This window comes from Erpetoichthys calabaricus, chromosome 1 (assembly GCF_900747795.2).
Source record: "Erpetoichthys calabaricus chromosome 1, fErpCal1.3, whole genome shotgun sequence".
In the NCBI taxonomy this organism is placed as follows: domain Eukaryota; kingdom Metazoa; phylum Chordata; class Cladistia; order Polypteriformes; family Polypteridae; genus Erpetoichthys; species Erpetoichthys calabaricus.
The window spans coordinates 201,670,253-201,685,413 of record NC_041394.2 but is presented as its reverse complement, the minus strand read 5'-3'; the positions used below and the strand labels follow the sequence as shown (position 1 = coordinate 201,685,413).

Here is a 15,161-nt window from a genome sequence, read left to right as displayed (position 1 = left end):
ATTATTTAGTATCTTTTTGATTCTACTTAAAACATGTTTGTGAAAAAAGGAATATCAGACTAGTCATAAAGAAATACATTATTGATGAGGTTATTCATAAACTGAGCACAATGTAATTGAGTAATGTTTTGCAGATTTTAATCAATATATTTGAATAAACATATAAATAGATCAAAGAACCCCCATTGCTGACATTTATAAACTAATAATCTTCCTAATACAAAATTAACTGGTTAAACAGACTGCATGCTCATTTTTCTGATTTCCCACAAATCAGAAATCAGTGCTTTGTAGAGATATGGCTCTTTGTTTATTTTTGCTGTTTATGTTGTCCAGAAATTAGTTTTTCTGTTTGAGTGGAAGTTGTAATAAGCACAAATGCCAATAACTCTGGTGTGTGGGTGTGTGCGCACGTAAGAAGTAAGAATGAAATTTGTAGTGTCAAATTAATACAAGCAACAAATTTGTATTTAAGGCTGTATTAATAATTGAAACAGTAATTTATGTCGATAGATGTAGATTAATTCTACTGGTTAGTGAGCACCCCTGACATGACATGAGTAGTTCTAGAGTCGCCAGTGGCAAGTCTTGCACCTGGATTGTCTGTATTGCTTTTATGTATTCAATGTAAAAGCTGCCTGAGACTGAGTCTACATGAGTGATCAAATAGAATGACTTTTTGCCTCCTTGTTACAAAGGGGCATTGAGCTAACACCTGGGATGTTCATTGACTTTAATAAAGTGTTTTACAGCCCTTCTAAGGAATTGAAACTGCCATCTTATTGAAATGGTTGTAAAGAACCGGTGTGAAAAATCTTTTAACAGGTTGCTAACAGGTTTTACACCTTATTTTTCCTGTGTCTGCACACACCTGTTGTCCTCCAGGAATCAGATTTTATACCACCCTAACTTATGTTTATTGTTTGTGGATTTTTAAGGCTTTCTATGCCTTTAGTTATGGAAATTGTGATACACATTTCGCCAAGATCAAACTATTTAAGATGCATGCAAAACAGCCTTTTTTTTTTTTTTTTTAATACATGTGTAGAATCTTGATGATAAACATCAGAATGAAAACAGCAAAGAGCAAAACAGGAAATGCCTTTGGGTGCCTTTCTCACTTTTATTCCTTCCTTTTTTCAAATACTTGTGAAAGATTTTCCTTTGGCTAAGTGTGACATTCATTGTAATCATCATTTCTCCTTTAAAAAGCAAGATCCCTGAAAACATTTTTAACAGTTTACTTTCAAATGGTATACCTTTTTTGCCTAATATATAGAGTTGTGCTTTTTGACTTAAGCATATAAAAGATTTTTTACATCTCCTTCCCAAGCATTCTTTTAGACAAACTACGACATCTTGTTTTTTTTCTGGAAACTGCATTAAATGCAGTTTTGTTTTGTTTTTTTTAAAGTGATTCATGTTCATATAATTTTGTTTCTACTCTACTAACATGTCATGAGTATTTAAATAATTGAAATGTTTTTAATTTGTCATTTCCTTATTCATTCACTTTCTCTGTTTACTTTCTTGATAAATGTAACACATCTGAACAGCAGCCTGTATTCAGTTAAATAAAATGCAGTTTATTCTTGCATAGCAATATTTTCAGAAGACAATATTTGGGGTACATGTGCAGATTCATAAATTTAACAATCATACAACAATGTGTATATAGTATAGCAAAATATAAAGTATTAAATGTTTAGTGTCATGCAATATTGTATATATGTGCCTTCATATACAGTACCTACAATATCTTCATTGTACTTCAGTTTCCCCACTGGTGAAAAATAAGGCAACATACCAAACTAATACAAGGTATAACTTGGCATTAAAGAAGTAGAAAACAAAAGCAGTTTTGTTCATTGGCACTTCAAAAAAAACATTTTTATTTTAACAGGAGATTAGAACATTGTATAACCCATCTAAATTTTAAAATGTTTTCCACTACTTCTCATGACAGTTCCTTAGACTCCACCTTTTTAAGTTCCACTGTCATAACTAATTGTTCATCTTCCCTGTCTAGGGGTGGTTCTTGCCTTGCGCCTTATGCTTGCTGGGATAGGCTTTGTCTTCCCCACAACCCTGCTCTGGATATAGATTTTGGATGGATAGAATACGCTATAATTTCTTGTTAATTGCCTCTTGAACAGATGAGAATACAGAATCAGCATATACACTTAAATCTTCCTTTAAGCCATTGTCACCCATTATGTTTTATAATTAATGTAGATTTTTGTTTGTATACATGACTTTGCACTAGTCCACATCAGACTGCATTATCCAAGTGTTTTCCTAGTGTAGAACATTCCCCAAATTAATTTCTTTTGCCACTTAGTACAGTATATTTATTTTAGAATCACAGCAACACACTAAGCAGAGATCCCTGAGGGAACTCCACTGATGACCCCAACCCATGAGGAGCCTTCTGACCTTTTCTCTACTCGTTGTGGGGTCTGTTAACCAGTTTGAATTCCAGTTTTATAAGTTACTGCTGTTAAGGACTTCTAGCTTCAGAATTAATTTTTGGTGTGAAAAAGTATCAAAGGCTTTTTAAAATTGAAAGTATGTCGCCTTTTACATAATTCTCCACTTGCCTCTTTAAAAATTGTAACAGACTGATTGTATTTGATCTTCGTATAATAAAACTATGGTAGCTCTTATTAAGTATACTTTTTTCAAAAAATCTTTACAGATTCTGTTGTTCTAGTGTATTGCTGAGTAGTTTCATTAATATCACATACAGTGTGTAAAAGTAAAACTTTTTGTCTTGTAATTACAGAGATCAATTTTGTTCCCCACAAAAATTCATTTTTCGTGTTCTCTAAAGAAAAATTTGTCTACTTATTTTTTCATTACTATCTACTGTGTCTATACTGTCTGTACTTATTTGCATTTCATTTGCTGCAAACTAGAAGGCAATGCTGTATAATTTGTTTTCCTGATGAAGACCTTTTTTTTCCCTTTTTCGACAGAAAAGCAGTGAATTGGAAGGATTTTAGTTCACTGCAAAATCATGATTTTTTTTTTTTTGGTAGTCTAACTGGTGTGTTCTCTTTATAGATTTTTTTTGTTCTTATTCATGTACTTTTTGTTGTTTTTTTTTTTTTTTAATATTGTTTGCTTATTTGTTTTTGAGGAAGTGATCATGCACCAATTTGAACCAAAGATTCAAGGTATGAGCCAGCAGCGCTTACAGCTTTGTTTGCTAAAAAATGTATTTAATTTTACAGCAACTCAGAGCTTATTACCTTTGGGATTAAAAATAATTTCTAAGCAAATATCTGATATATTTTAGAATCATTTATAATGATTTCTGGATAGAGAGCTCATTCATTATGACTAGGTTGGTATGTATCATCTATTCTTAGTGCAGCTAAGACTTTATAATATTCAGATATAGTCAGATATAGAGTGGTACTTATCTGTTGTTTATTGCACTTAAAACTACTATAATTTATAATCAATTTTATCCCTAGGTTTTTATTCATGGTCGCACATTAACTTGCTGTAACTTTCAGATCATCAGTGTGCATGATTTTACAAACTTTTTTTTTCATAGACCTTTCTGTGAATATGCTCTAGTGTGTGTTGTTTGGTTTTTTGAGGCAGACTGAACACTTACTTCTTTTTTGATTTACCATTCCTAGGTGACATTACTTTATATTCCAGATCTGGTTCTTTTTGTGAATAGTTAAGTGAAGATTTATACATTGTTATATATACCATTAAAGAATCTTATTGAATTGTGGATTTCTCTGCAAATTACTGTTGTGTTTTTTTATTCTTTTTTTTTTGTACAACAGGTTTATAGACAGGATTGTGAAACCTTTGGAATGGTGGTGAAAATGCTGATTGATAAAGATCCAAGCCTTGAGAAGCAAATTCAGGTCCCTCTGCGAGAGAATCTACGTGACATTGGGGAGCGTTGTATCGAAGAACTTAAGCAGTTTATAGTTGACTATGACTCTTCTGTTGCAGGAGCTGCTGTGCAGCAAGAATAAGAGTTGTTTTTCATATTTGCATTGCTAGAACTTTGTAAATAACCTCTTATTGGAAAGTAATATTTCTTGACTATGGGAAAAAAATTACTTTTTATAGTGAAAGGATCAGTTTTGGCTGATGGTATAAATTCAGTCACAACATTTATATATAAAGAGCTATTATTGTGTAGTAAAATTCATAAAACTGTTTTATACTGTTATTTTCATTCTTATTAGATTCCAAACGTTGACATATTATATTGACATGGCAGATTATGTATGCGTTTTTTCCCCCTCAAGTAATAATATATATAAAATATTAAAAAAAAATGTGTATATATATATATATTGAAAAAAATATATATATATAATATGGCAACACACACACACACACATATATATATATATATATATATATATATATTATTTTTAGATGTGTGTATAACAATAGTGAATAGTTAAAAAAAAAAAAAAAAAACAGAACATTTTTACTCATTAATTGTTTTTTTCTTTGGTTTTAAAGAAGCCGTGGTAAATGATATGACTATGGTTACTGCAGATGTTTACATTCCATCAAGCAAAGTAATTTTTTTGAATGCCAGAATTTAAAGAGAGTGACATTTTGTGGACATTATAAGAAGCAAATCATATTTCTGCTAACTCTTTGAAAAACAAGTTAGTTGTGTCAATTTTATTTTTTTAAAGCTTTTGCCAACTGATGCTGCTGTTTCCTCATCTGTAATGTTTCTGTCATTTTTTCCTTCAAACCTTCTTTTTGTAATATTCTTTTTTATCTTTAATGGTAAATGTATTGATTATATCAACAACCACATAAAACAGTAAAGTATCTTCCATAACAACTGAGTTTTCATTTATTTTCTTCATAATCACAAGATTATCATTTATTTAGAAAACTTTCATTTTTTTCTCTCAGATTTGAAACAGTTGTGCTGTGATGCTTAAAACCTCCAAAAAGTGTAGAAAACAGTTTGATGAAATAACCACCATTAGGAGAGATGTGCTGACGTCATTTTTTCTGGGTTGAGCTGGGTGTTGTTTCTGAATGATTTTTGGTACAAATTTAATTACAATATTTGCTCCTAAATATTTTGGTTGCCACTAAGGGGCCATTACTTTACTTTTTATAGCCTTTTTCCCTTTTTGCAGATTTTTTTTTCTGTTTCTGACATGCACAGGAGCAGTGAGCCACCCCTTTGGTTTGCAAGGAAGGCTGTTGTAGTGCAGTGTGTGGGAGAAGTACAAGCTAAATGAAGCAGTAGACAATAGGAAAAGCATCCTAATTCAGTCAGTTACACCAAGCGCATGCCAGTGAATGGTTAAAAGCACATTCAAAAGGGGCTGCACATTGACTTGTATTAGCAAACAGAGTATAAATAGATGATTTTGACCAGGCAGTCTAGATAGAGAATGAAGAGCAACATCTTTAACAGTAAATACAGGCACTTTGAGAGGTTCAGTGGGTATTAAACAGTAGGACCCATAGTTCCTTTAAATTCCTATTTAATGATTAAAAAAGGGTTAACCAGTACACAGTCCATATTTTAAAAATGATGTCAATTAAACACAAGTCCTGTTAGATGTTTTTGAAGGCTTGCTTCAACAAGATCTGCATCCATGAGGCCTGCACAAGTAAGAGATGTGAGCTAATCCAACACCTCAAGCTCAGGACCATTGTACTTGAGGAGGAGGTAGTTAGTAGTAGCACTAGTAGTAGTGGTGGTAATGAATTGGTGGATCTCATCCAGGTGTCGTTTAAGTGAGATAGTGTGCACCCAGAAAGTGGTGAGTTTGAGACTGGTGAGAAATGATGAGGTATGAGGTGAACACTGTTCAGGGCTATCAGCCACAGTGTACCATTGTTTACAGGACTTTACAGAGCTGAACAGTCGCTCTGATAACTTGAGGTGGTAGGCAGGGATGAGGAGCATCAAGTACTCACCTTCCAACAGTCCCCAGAAAGAGGGAAGCAATGATAGTGGGGGATTCAGTTATTTGTCAATTTAGACACAGTTTTGAACAAGGGAGAAGACAGTCTTGTATAACGTGTTGTCTTTCTAGTGCCCAGGTGGGAGATGACCTTGTACAGGTGAATGTACTTCTAGCCAGGGCAAGGATGAATCCAGTTGTCATTGTCCATTAGGATTCAGTGGCCATACTGCAAGTGTTTTCGCCCATTCAAATTTTGAGCAGCCTCCGAATCCACATGGATTGTAAGACCCAGAAGAAAGAGGAGTAGAACACAAATTAGAAGACATGGAGATGCACCTCTGTGTTATACAGTGAGGTAATGATGGGGAACAGATGGGAAAGTTCAGCCAATAAACTGCAATACATTTTCTTTATATGTTTGTATTGATTCTTGACCAAACTCAGTCTTAAAATCTGTAATGCATCTTTTAAATGGTTTGTTGTTGGCCATATCATTTTTAGGATGTCTTTTTCTTTTTGTTTACAGATTTCTGTTCAGTAATATGTTTTAATTTTCCATTCCTTAAACTGTTCTTTGTTGAGCTCTTTGTGGATACCGTGACTCTTTAATATATTACTAGTTGGAATGGATTGCTTTAGCACTTTACAAGCCAAATCTTTATATTTGATAAGTAAGTTGTAACTTTGCGTTTTCCCTCCTTCTTAGTTGTGTTTGCTTGTTTCCATACTGCTGAGTCTGCCTTATTCAGATGTCTTTCACACATTTAGTGCACTTTTGAAGTGTTTGAATTTCTTACGTCGTGTTTCTTTTTTTTTTTTGATTTTAGACTGCATCCAAACTCATTTTGACTTCCCCACTTAGGACCCAACTTTAAATATTAGCTGTAAGTTTAAGCATTTTCAAGGTAGTTCATTGTTTTCTGTCTTCCATCCATCCATTTTCCAACCGGCTGAATCCTAACTACAGGGTCATGGGGTCGTCTGCTGGAGCCAATCCCAGCCAACACAGGGTGCAAGGCAGGGCGCCAGCCCACTGCAGTGTTTTCTGTCTTGTTTTCTCCAAAATAATCTGCCCAAATTAAAAAATGATTTTTTTTTTTGTATTATTATGATTGGAGATACAGTGTACTGTGTTTATCCAGGCTGTGAAATTTGATGGGAGTTCAATTTTCACCGTTTCAGATACAGAGACATTCAGTGTTTTTAATCCTTTCTCAAAACTGAGGCTGATTGTGGTCATTTGCAGTTTCACTTGTTTTATGTGTACTACATACCTGTACACCTGCTTGTCCAAGCCAGTCTTGCCAGCCAATCACATGGCACCTGAGCAGTGTAAACCATGCAGACACAGGCCCGGAGCTTCAGGTAATGTTCACATCATACACCAGAACGGGGAAACATTTTCACACACAACACTCAGAATGGTAATCCAGTGAGCTTTTTTGTTCCAAGTTTTAGAGTGGTGTGTTTAATTTTCATCCATCCATCCATTTTCCAACCCGCTGAATCCGAACACAGGGTCACGGGGGTCTGCTGGAGCCAATCCCAGCCAACACAGGGCACAAGGCAGGAACCAATCCCGGGCAGGGTGCCAACCCACCGCAGGACACACACCCACACACCAAGCACACACTAGGGCCAATTTAGAATCACCAATCCACCTAACCTGAATGTCTTTGGACTGTGGGAGGAAACCGGAGCGCCCGGAGGAAACCCACGCAGACACGGGGAGAACATGCAAACTCCACGCAGGGAGGACCTGGGAAGCGAACCCAGGTCTCCTAACTGCGAGGCAGCAGTGCTACCACTGTGCCACCCTGTTTAATTTTCATGCTCTTTTACAATTCCTTTGCTTTATTGTTTTTATTGTTTATCACTTATATTAAGAAATGACCAAAAAAAAGGCCAGTTTTAGTTTTACTGTTTTGCAGTCAGTTTTTTTTTAAAATTCTCGATTGCTTTTATTTGTTGCACTCTTTGCAGCTAATTGTTATAAGAATTTTTCTCAGTGTTCCTCAAGGCTTTTTTTTTTTTAATTTGGTTTCATGGTTAAAATGTTCATTTTGTTTTCCTTTCCTTCTTAGTTTCTATAGTAAATTGTGCTTCTCATGTCCATGAACCTTTATTATGATGATGTCCTGTTCTTTTCTTTACTGTTTTTTTGGACTCCAGCTCTGTCTATTTCTTTACCTTAACATCGAGTGTCCGTTTTTAACATCAGTAGATTCACCATTCACTTACTCTTTTAGGTACTCTTTGTCCAATTCTTTTTTTGATATAATGATAAGCACACACTGAACGTCTGCATCTTTTCCAGCAGTTTTAGCATTGCCATTAACACTTTTATTCTCATTTTCAGAGATCTAAGTAATGTTTTGGCTTTGTTTGCTATATTTCTTGGAGCTCCTCCTCCAGGAGTGTTTGGTGACATAATTTTGTGCTCTTCCTCTGCTCCAAATAACTTCTCTGTATGTTATATTTTCCAATGGATTTTAACTTGTATGTACAACTTCTTTCACATTTATGTTTATTACTATTTTCATTTTTTTAAACTGCATTTTTGTAGCATTTTCAGTTTTATATCTTTTGTTCTATGTGCAAGTGGCTGACAATTTCTCCAAATGGAGCAGCAGGTAATGTAGTGGTTAAGGCTTTGGACTTCACCCTCTAAGCTTGTGCGTTCAAATCCGTGTACTGATGCTGAGCGAGGCAAAAAAAAAAGATAACCAAATTTATGACAAATGGTGTAAGTCGCCTTGGATCAATTTGTTAGCCAAATACAGTAAATGGAGTGGTGTCACCCAAGAAGATATTAAAGCCCATGAGGCCCTGTGCCATTGCCAAGCAGATGCTGCCACTCCTTCCATGGGCACCGAGGTTGCTAGACCAGAGATTTGCTCGTCTCCTTCACTTACCCTCTTGACAAAACATACAAGTACACATAATATTAGTTGTGTGCCTTTTTCCAAGCACCATACAGTTAATGCAGGGCTTAATACAGAGGACACCCCCCTTTATTTCTGATCATACACTCTGACAAAATAGAGTCCTGTAAGACCTCACTGCCATTAACACGACAGTATGTGTCTGGTTGTGGAGAGCCTCTGAACCTCACACCCAGCCATCTTCAACATGACCACTGCAGCTCCCAGCTAATCATGTCTGGCCGACAGACATTTCTACGAAACATGGCTCTGAAGTGTGGCGATATGGGACCACAATTAGTGACCACAGTCCTCTGAACCTACCTTTCCCTCATTCAATGAATGTTGAGCAGTGCACAGATTTGAAAATAAATTAATATATTTGGAGGTGCATTTCAAAAATCTGATGGGGGTAAGGAGGTAAAGATGGCTGTGGTAGCACCCCACCACCACGTTAGATTAAAGGTGAAGTTCACCTTCGGAGACTGAGTTCCAGAGTGGCTGATCTCAGGTGGTGGCTCCAGACCATACCTGCCCTGTGCTAGCTGGGATAGGCTCTATACATTTCCTTACAATGATTTGTTATTTGTTATGGTTTTTATTCAGCACGCATAGCTGGGTGGCACAGTGGTTAGCACTGCAGCTTCACCTGTCTGATTTCAAATCCTGCATTCACTTGTATGCTAGTTTAGAGTTTGCATGCTCTCCCTGGGTGGTTCTGGTTTGCTCTTTTTCTTTCTTCATGTGTTTGTCCATGAGCGAGTGGGTCCTGTACTAGACCATCACCCTGGCCTAAACTGGACCCAATACTTTGCTGGGTTAGTTAGGTCGTCTCTGAAATTAAACAAAAGTTAATTCAGTCTGTGAACAGCTAAATAAGGATAAGGATTTTTTTAAGAGAAGGATATGAAATAAAATTTGGCTATTGTCTCAGAGTTCTGCTGACAGCCTGACACTTACAAGTGACTGTTTATAAATCTTGTTTCAGGACTTCTGGAGGAGCTTTTTATTGTCCTGTGCAACATAAAGAGAGACTGAAATAAACCTAAAAAAAAAAAAAAAAAATCAGTTTCTCGAGTGGAGACGAAGGGTTTCTTACATAAGCAGACATCCAATTTCCAAGCTGTGGCAGTCAAAAAGGACAGAGATAGAACAGCAAGAAAACAGTGGGCTGCCTGTCCATCATGGTGCATGTGTTCAATTAAAGGGAAGAAAAAGGAGTAGCAGGGCAGGAGCACAATGAAGTAGGAAACAAGAAGCAGTGAACGCATTGAATTCAAAGGGGGATCCCCTGTGAACGTAGCGGAGCAGAACAGAAGTGGGGATTCATTGAGCCTCTGCACCAAGTGTCCACACAACTGAGCAACCGAACCGCATTGCTACTGCCATACAGCTCAATGATAAAGACTTGCTGCCTCCTCCCAGTTACCTCGGCGCTGGCAATGATGCCATTCCTGGGACAATCGTGCTCCAGTAAAACATTCAGAAAACCAAAACAGACGGGTCCAGGAAAACCTTTTGTTGTGCTTGCACCATTGGAGTGTTTTGCACATCCAAACCCTGTAGCGACATGTGCAGATAGAAGTTGAGACAGTAGCGTGTGGACAGCCGATTTAATGACACACAGACTGTTTATTAACACTTCTCTCTAACACTTACCATTTTGGATTGATGTCATCATCTGAAGTCCATCCATCCATTTTCCAACTCGCTGAATCCAAACACAGGGTCACGGGGGTCTGCTGGAGCCAATCCCAGCCAACACAGGGCACAAGGCAGGAACCAATCCCGGGCAGGGTGCCAACCCACCGCAGGACCCACACAAACACACCCACACACCAAGCACACACGAGGGCCAATTTAGAATTGCTAATCCACCTAACCTGCATGTCTTTGGAATGGGGGAGGAAACCGGAGCGCCCGGAGGAAACCCACACAGACACGGGGAGAACATGCAAACTCCACGCAGGGAGGACCCGGGAAGCGAACCCGGGACCCCAGGTCTACCAACTGCGAGGCAGCAGCGCTACCCACTGCGCCACCGTGCCGCCCTGAAGTCCATCCATTTTCAACCAGCCCAGAGTTTCCAAGTTGGAAATACAACTTAAGGGGGAGTTCCAGTTGAAAATTGGGCCTAGGAATTAGCAAGTTCCAACTTCCCATTTTGAATGGCACACAGCAAAAGGATTTAACTTTTGTCCCCACTTCTCTTGGTTAGCTGGGGGTAACCACACGTAAGATAGGTGGGCGAGTGAGTGTTTTATTGCAAAAAAAAGTTGTGGACCACTGCTCAGGATTTCTGAAGTCACTGAACTGAACTGTGTTTTACACGTCAGTCATGGCCGTTGAAGTTGAAATGCTTACCAATAAAGCAACTTGATCAACCTTTGCAGAAATCTGACTGCATTAGTGAGCCCCCTAGCCTCCATCGATTGAATCTGATATGGCGGTCCTGGGCTTCATCTCACACATTAACACTAAAAGTGCCAAGAAGGCCTTGTGGCACCGTCGGCTCCTATTCTTGTATTCCACATCCATTAGCAGAGAGAAGCAGCTGGAATGCACTTTTAAATATCAGCCATGGACGCTCGCTCAAATTTTTTTTTTCACTTGTCACACTCTTGTATTGTCCATCAACATCACTTTTGGCTGTGTATTGTTACACACACCCTGGATTCAACCGGCACAGCGGATTGGACTGTCATTGGTTTCTCCAATGTGCATCAGTCAGTAAATAGCTGTGCTACTGCTTTTACTTTTAAAGGGCCATCCCTGGCCTTATCTAATATTTCATTAACCCACCCACCTATAACAGCCAGAGACACATTCAGTTTCTACCCTGGAGTGGAAGGTTATGGAGGTACAATAATGATGAAGAGACTCCCCATCATTTATAAAGCCTCCAGTAGATTTCAAAACTTTTAAACCTGCCTGCAAAAGCAAAGTCCAAAAAGGTACAGTCATTGCCTGCCTGCCACCATTAATGACCAGCGCCTTTGCTTGTCCTTGTTCGTGTGCACTGTTGACCTTATCCTGTGTTTTATCAGGCGGGTCTCAGCCTGTGCCTTCAAGCCCAGTTTCTCACAGGTCACTGCAGAGCAGCACAGACGTTACAGAAATGTGTCGACAGCCAAGTGTGCTACGTAAGCAGCCAGGCTAGCGGCAAGGCCTGCTGTGCAATCTGGGCTCGGCTCTGATGATCTTACATGCGTTTGTTTACGATACTGTATAGAAATACTTCCAGAATAAATAAAAGGTTAATACATACATTGAGTTTTCCACTGCACTGTGGTTATTATGACAAGAGTATGAAATGCTCTTTTTTTGCAGCCCTCAAGGGGTAATACAGAGCTGGTCTACTGCCATCAAGCCCCCAACACATGCCTGGACTACTCCTAATTTAGATTTTCTTTTTTGATTTCTAATGCAACAAATCCTTAATAAAGAATTGGACATACATATCCTACAACAACAGAATATGCACTAAATTGTAAAGGTTCTACAAAGGAAGACATGGCCGAGTATTAGAAAACTGTGACAACCGCAGGGCATTGATGCTATTCATGTGCATTGTTCAAAATAACATCTAGCTGACAGCTGAAGGTCCTTAAAGTCCTACTGCTTAGTTTGACTACAGCGCTGGCGGACAGGGCCCATGTTGAGATTTTGTAAGATTAACAAAATCAACTGTGAGACTTATTCATAATTTGAGGCATACTGCAGTTTCATGATATTTTAAAACTTGAGTAGTTCTGTATACATTTTCTAATTGCTGTATCACTCCTGTCCTTGTTGCTGAACTGAACAGCACCTTTTTAAATTCATTTAATTTTTGACTTACATGTCGGTACTGCTACATTGAAGCTGCCAGATTATTCGACACATGGAGCCCCTGAAGGGGCTGCCTTGTGGACCACCCGTTGGGCAAAAGCTAATGTAGTAATAATACTTCCACTGTAAACTTGAATGGCACTGCATGAAAATGTAGCAGTTCTCTCTGTGATTTGTACACAACTGTAAGATGGACCTTAATGGAGAAGTACAGAGAAGGAGACACCAAGCTAGCTGTAGCTTTGGCTGACCTTGAGAAAGCCTGTGGCAAGAGGGCCAGGTGAATAGAGCTGCTTGGGCTTGAGAAGACTCGAGAAACATCTGTGTGCTAAAGCAAGGAGGGCAGTCATGGGGGGCAGAAATCAGAGAGCGGGATTACAGCACAGTTACTGCTTATACTAATATTAGAGGAGCTGAACAAGGAGGTCAAGAAAGTCTCTGGTCATTGCTTTCTGCACTTCTCCATGGTACACGGGAGGACTTGAAATGGAATTAAGAAGTGGGCAGAAGTGTTGGAAGGGCAAGGAATGAAAGATGTAGTGGAGAGTGAGAGAATGGAATAAAGAAAGATGACAGCAGATGAGTAAGAAGCAAAGCATTTAAGAGTTAGGCTCGGTGATTCAATGGGATAGCAAGCGAGTGGCGAGAACGAGCAGCATACTCCTATGACAAAAGGTTAGTCAACAAGATGAAATAACACCATGCAAAGTAGAAGTGAAAGCAGTAGAGTTGGATAATGCAGAAAATTGGCAAAACAAGAAGGAAGACTGAAAGAATGAAAATTCAGAAGATGAGAGGGCTGTGAAGGAAGGGTGGGGTTAAGAGTGGATCAGGCCCAAATTAGGACATATTAGGGAGGCGTTTAGAGGTGAAAGGGATACAGTGGAAGATGATGGAGAGAAAGCGTCAGTGGGCTGGACGTGTATGAAGACCACAGAGTGCTAAGGAGAATAATAGATCATGGAGTTGACAGGAGGAGATGAAAGAAACAGAAGGGCGTGGTAGAGAGCGAGATGCAGGGGGATATGTGAAATAAGCAGGCTGACAGATACAGGAGGGGATGGAAGTCATGGACAGCTACACCTCCACTGTGGCAATAAAAGAGGAGCAGGAGGATATGACCAACAGACCAGGGTGGCTAAATTTAGATGTTGTTAACCAAAACTACACATTTTATGAAATGTTATAGATCAGCCCAATGAAAGACATTGGGTGACAGAGAGATAAGCCTGCACTCCTCTTCACTGAATTGTACACGTCATTAAAGACATTACCTGTACTGGAACACCAGCTCCCAGAGGAAAACTCGACATTTCTACAAAGTCGCCCCAATTACAAAGATTTCTAAATGGCCGAAGAGCGCACTCTAAAATGAGGGCTCCTGGCTAGTTTTAAAACCTAATGCATCATATCAAAGACTTTTTCTTTAACCAGATTTATTAACAAAAATGCTTTTGCTACCAGCCTTACTACTAATAAAAATTACTATTTCTATGCAGTGTAACATCAATCCACCTTCATAACAGATGACATTAAGCTAAATATGAAAGACGCATGTTAAAAAAATAAATAAATAAATCACTAGACATTGGATTTATTTTTATTTTTTTTTTTAGCTACACAGTTAAAGACCCACTGCTACTCGGGCGCAGGTGCCACAGATGTGGTCACACACAAGATGCACACCCTGGTCTGTTTATAGTTCAAGCATTCAATGCAGGACACTGGGCAGTAGCAGAATCCTCCAGCTTTTCTCCAAAGGTCTGTTCTTTGCCTTTACATATCCATCTTGCAAATATTTCCATTTCTACTTGCACAAACTTGTACTTGCCCAGGGTCTGGGTGATTTCTCACCATGAATCTGTGCACACTAACTTAATGCTGGATTTAACAGGTGCAGGTAGCGATGAATAAGTCGCACATGGTTTCTTGTCTAGTGCAGGCACAAATGATGCACACACAGGACTGTGTTGTCGCCAACTTCTTGCGATGTGGACGTGCCAAATATAAATGGGCATTACTGCTGAAGGAGCTCAAAGACAAGGTGTGTAGGTGATGTATCAGTGCATAAACCACAATGGTGTAACCCCAACACATGTGAGGCCTCTCCTTGGCTCTCACAGGGTTAGGGTTAGGGTTAGGCATTCCTTGACATTCTCAAACACATCAAATTCCATACATGGTGACTAGAGCTAATCCCAGCAGCATGGAGTACAAGGCAGTGTGTGCCAGTCAGCCAGAAGTCCCCGTGGTACTCGGGTCCATAGGAAACACAGTAACCGAGTGCATGAGGAAGCCATGCTGACTTCTCCAAACCTGTGATCTGTTCAATGTTAAAAGCAGCACTCCAAAACTCCTCAAGTTTCCTACGTTACTACATACCCAAATCTCAAGTTATTAACAGAAGAGTCGAGTTCTGACTGTGTGCACAGCTACATCCACTTCACATCCCCACCTCGTTTTGTTTATC

The 15,161-nt window shown here is 38.8% G+C and overlaps 1 protein-coding gene across 2 annotated transcripts in view; it reads left to right on the top strand.

Moving 5' to 3' along the window:
* Positions 1–4,846, top strand: part of pphln1 (periphilin 1) — a 123,512-nt gene extending 118,666 nt beyond the window's left edge. For both annotated transcript variants that reach the window (XM_051919691.1, XM_028810813.2), the window contains exon 9: positions 3,810–4,846. In XM_051919691.1, coding sequence (XP_051775651.1) covers positions 3,810–4,007 — 198 coding nt within the window. In that variant the 3' untranslated portion in view covers positions 4,008–4,846. The remainder of the gene's footprint in view (positions 1–3,809) is intronic.
* The last annotated feature ends 10,315 nt before the right edge of the window (positions 4,847–15,161 follow it).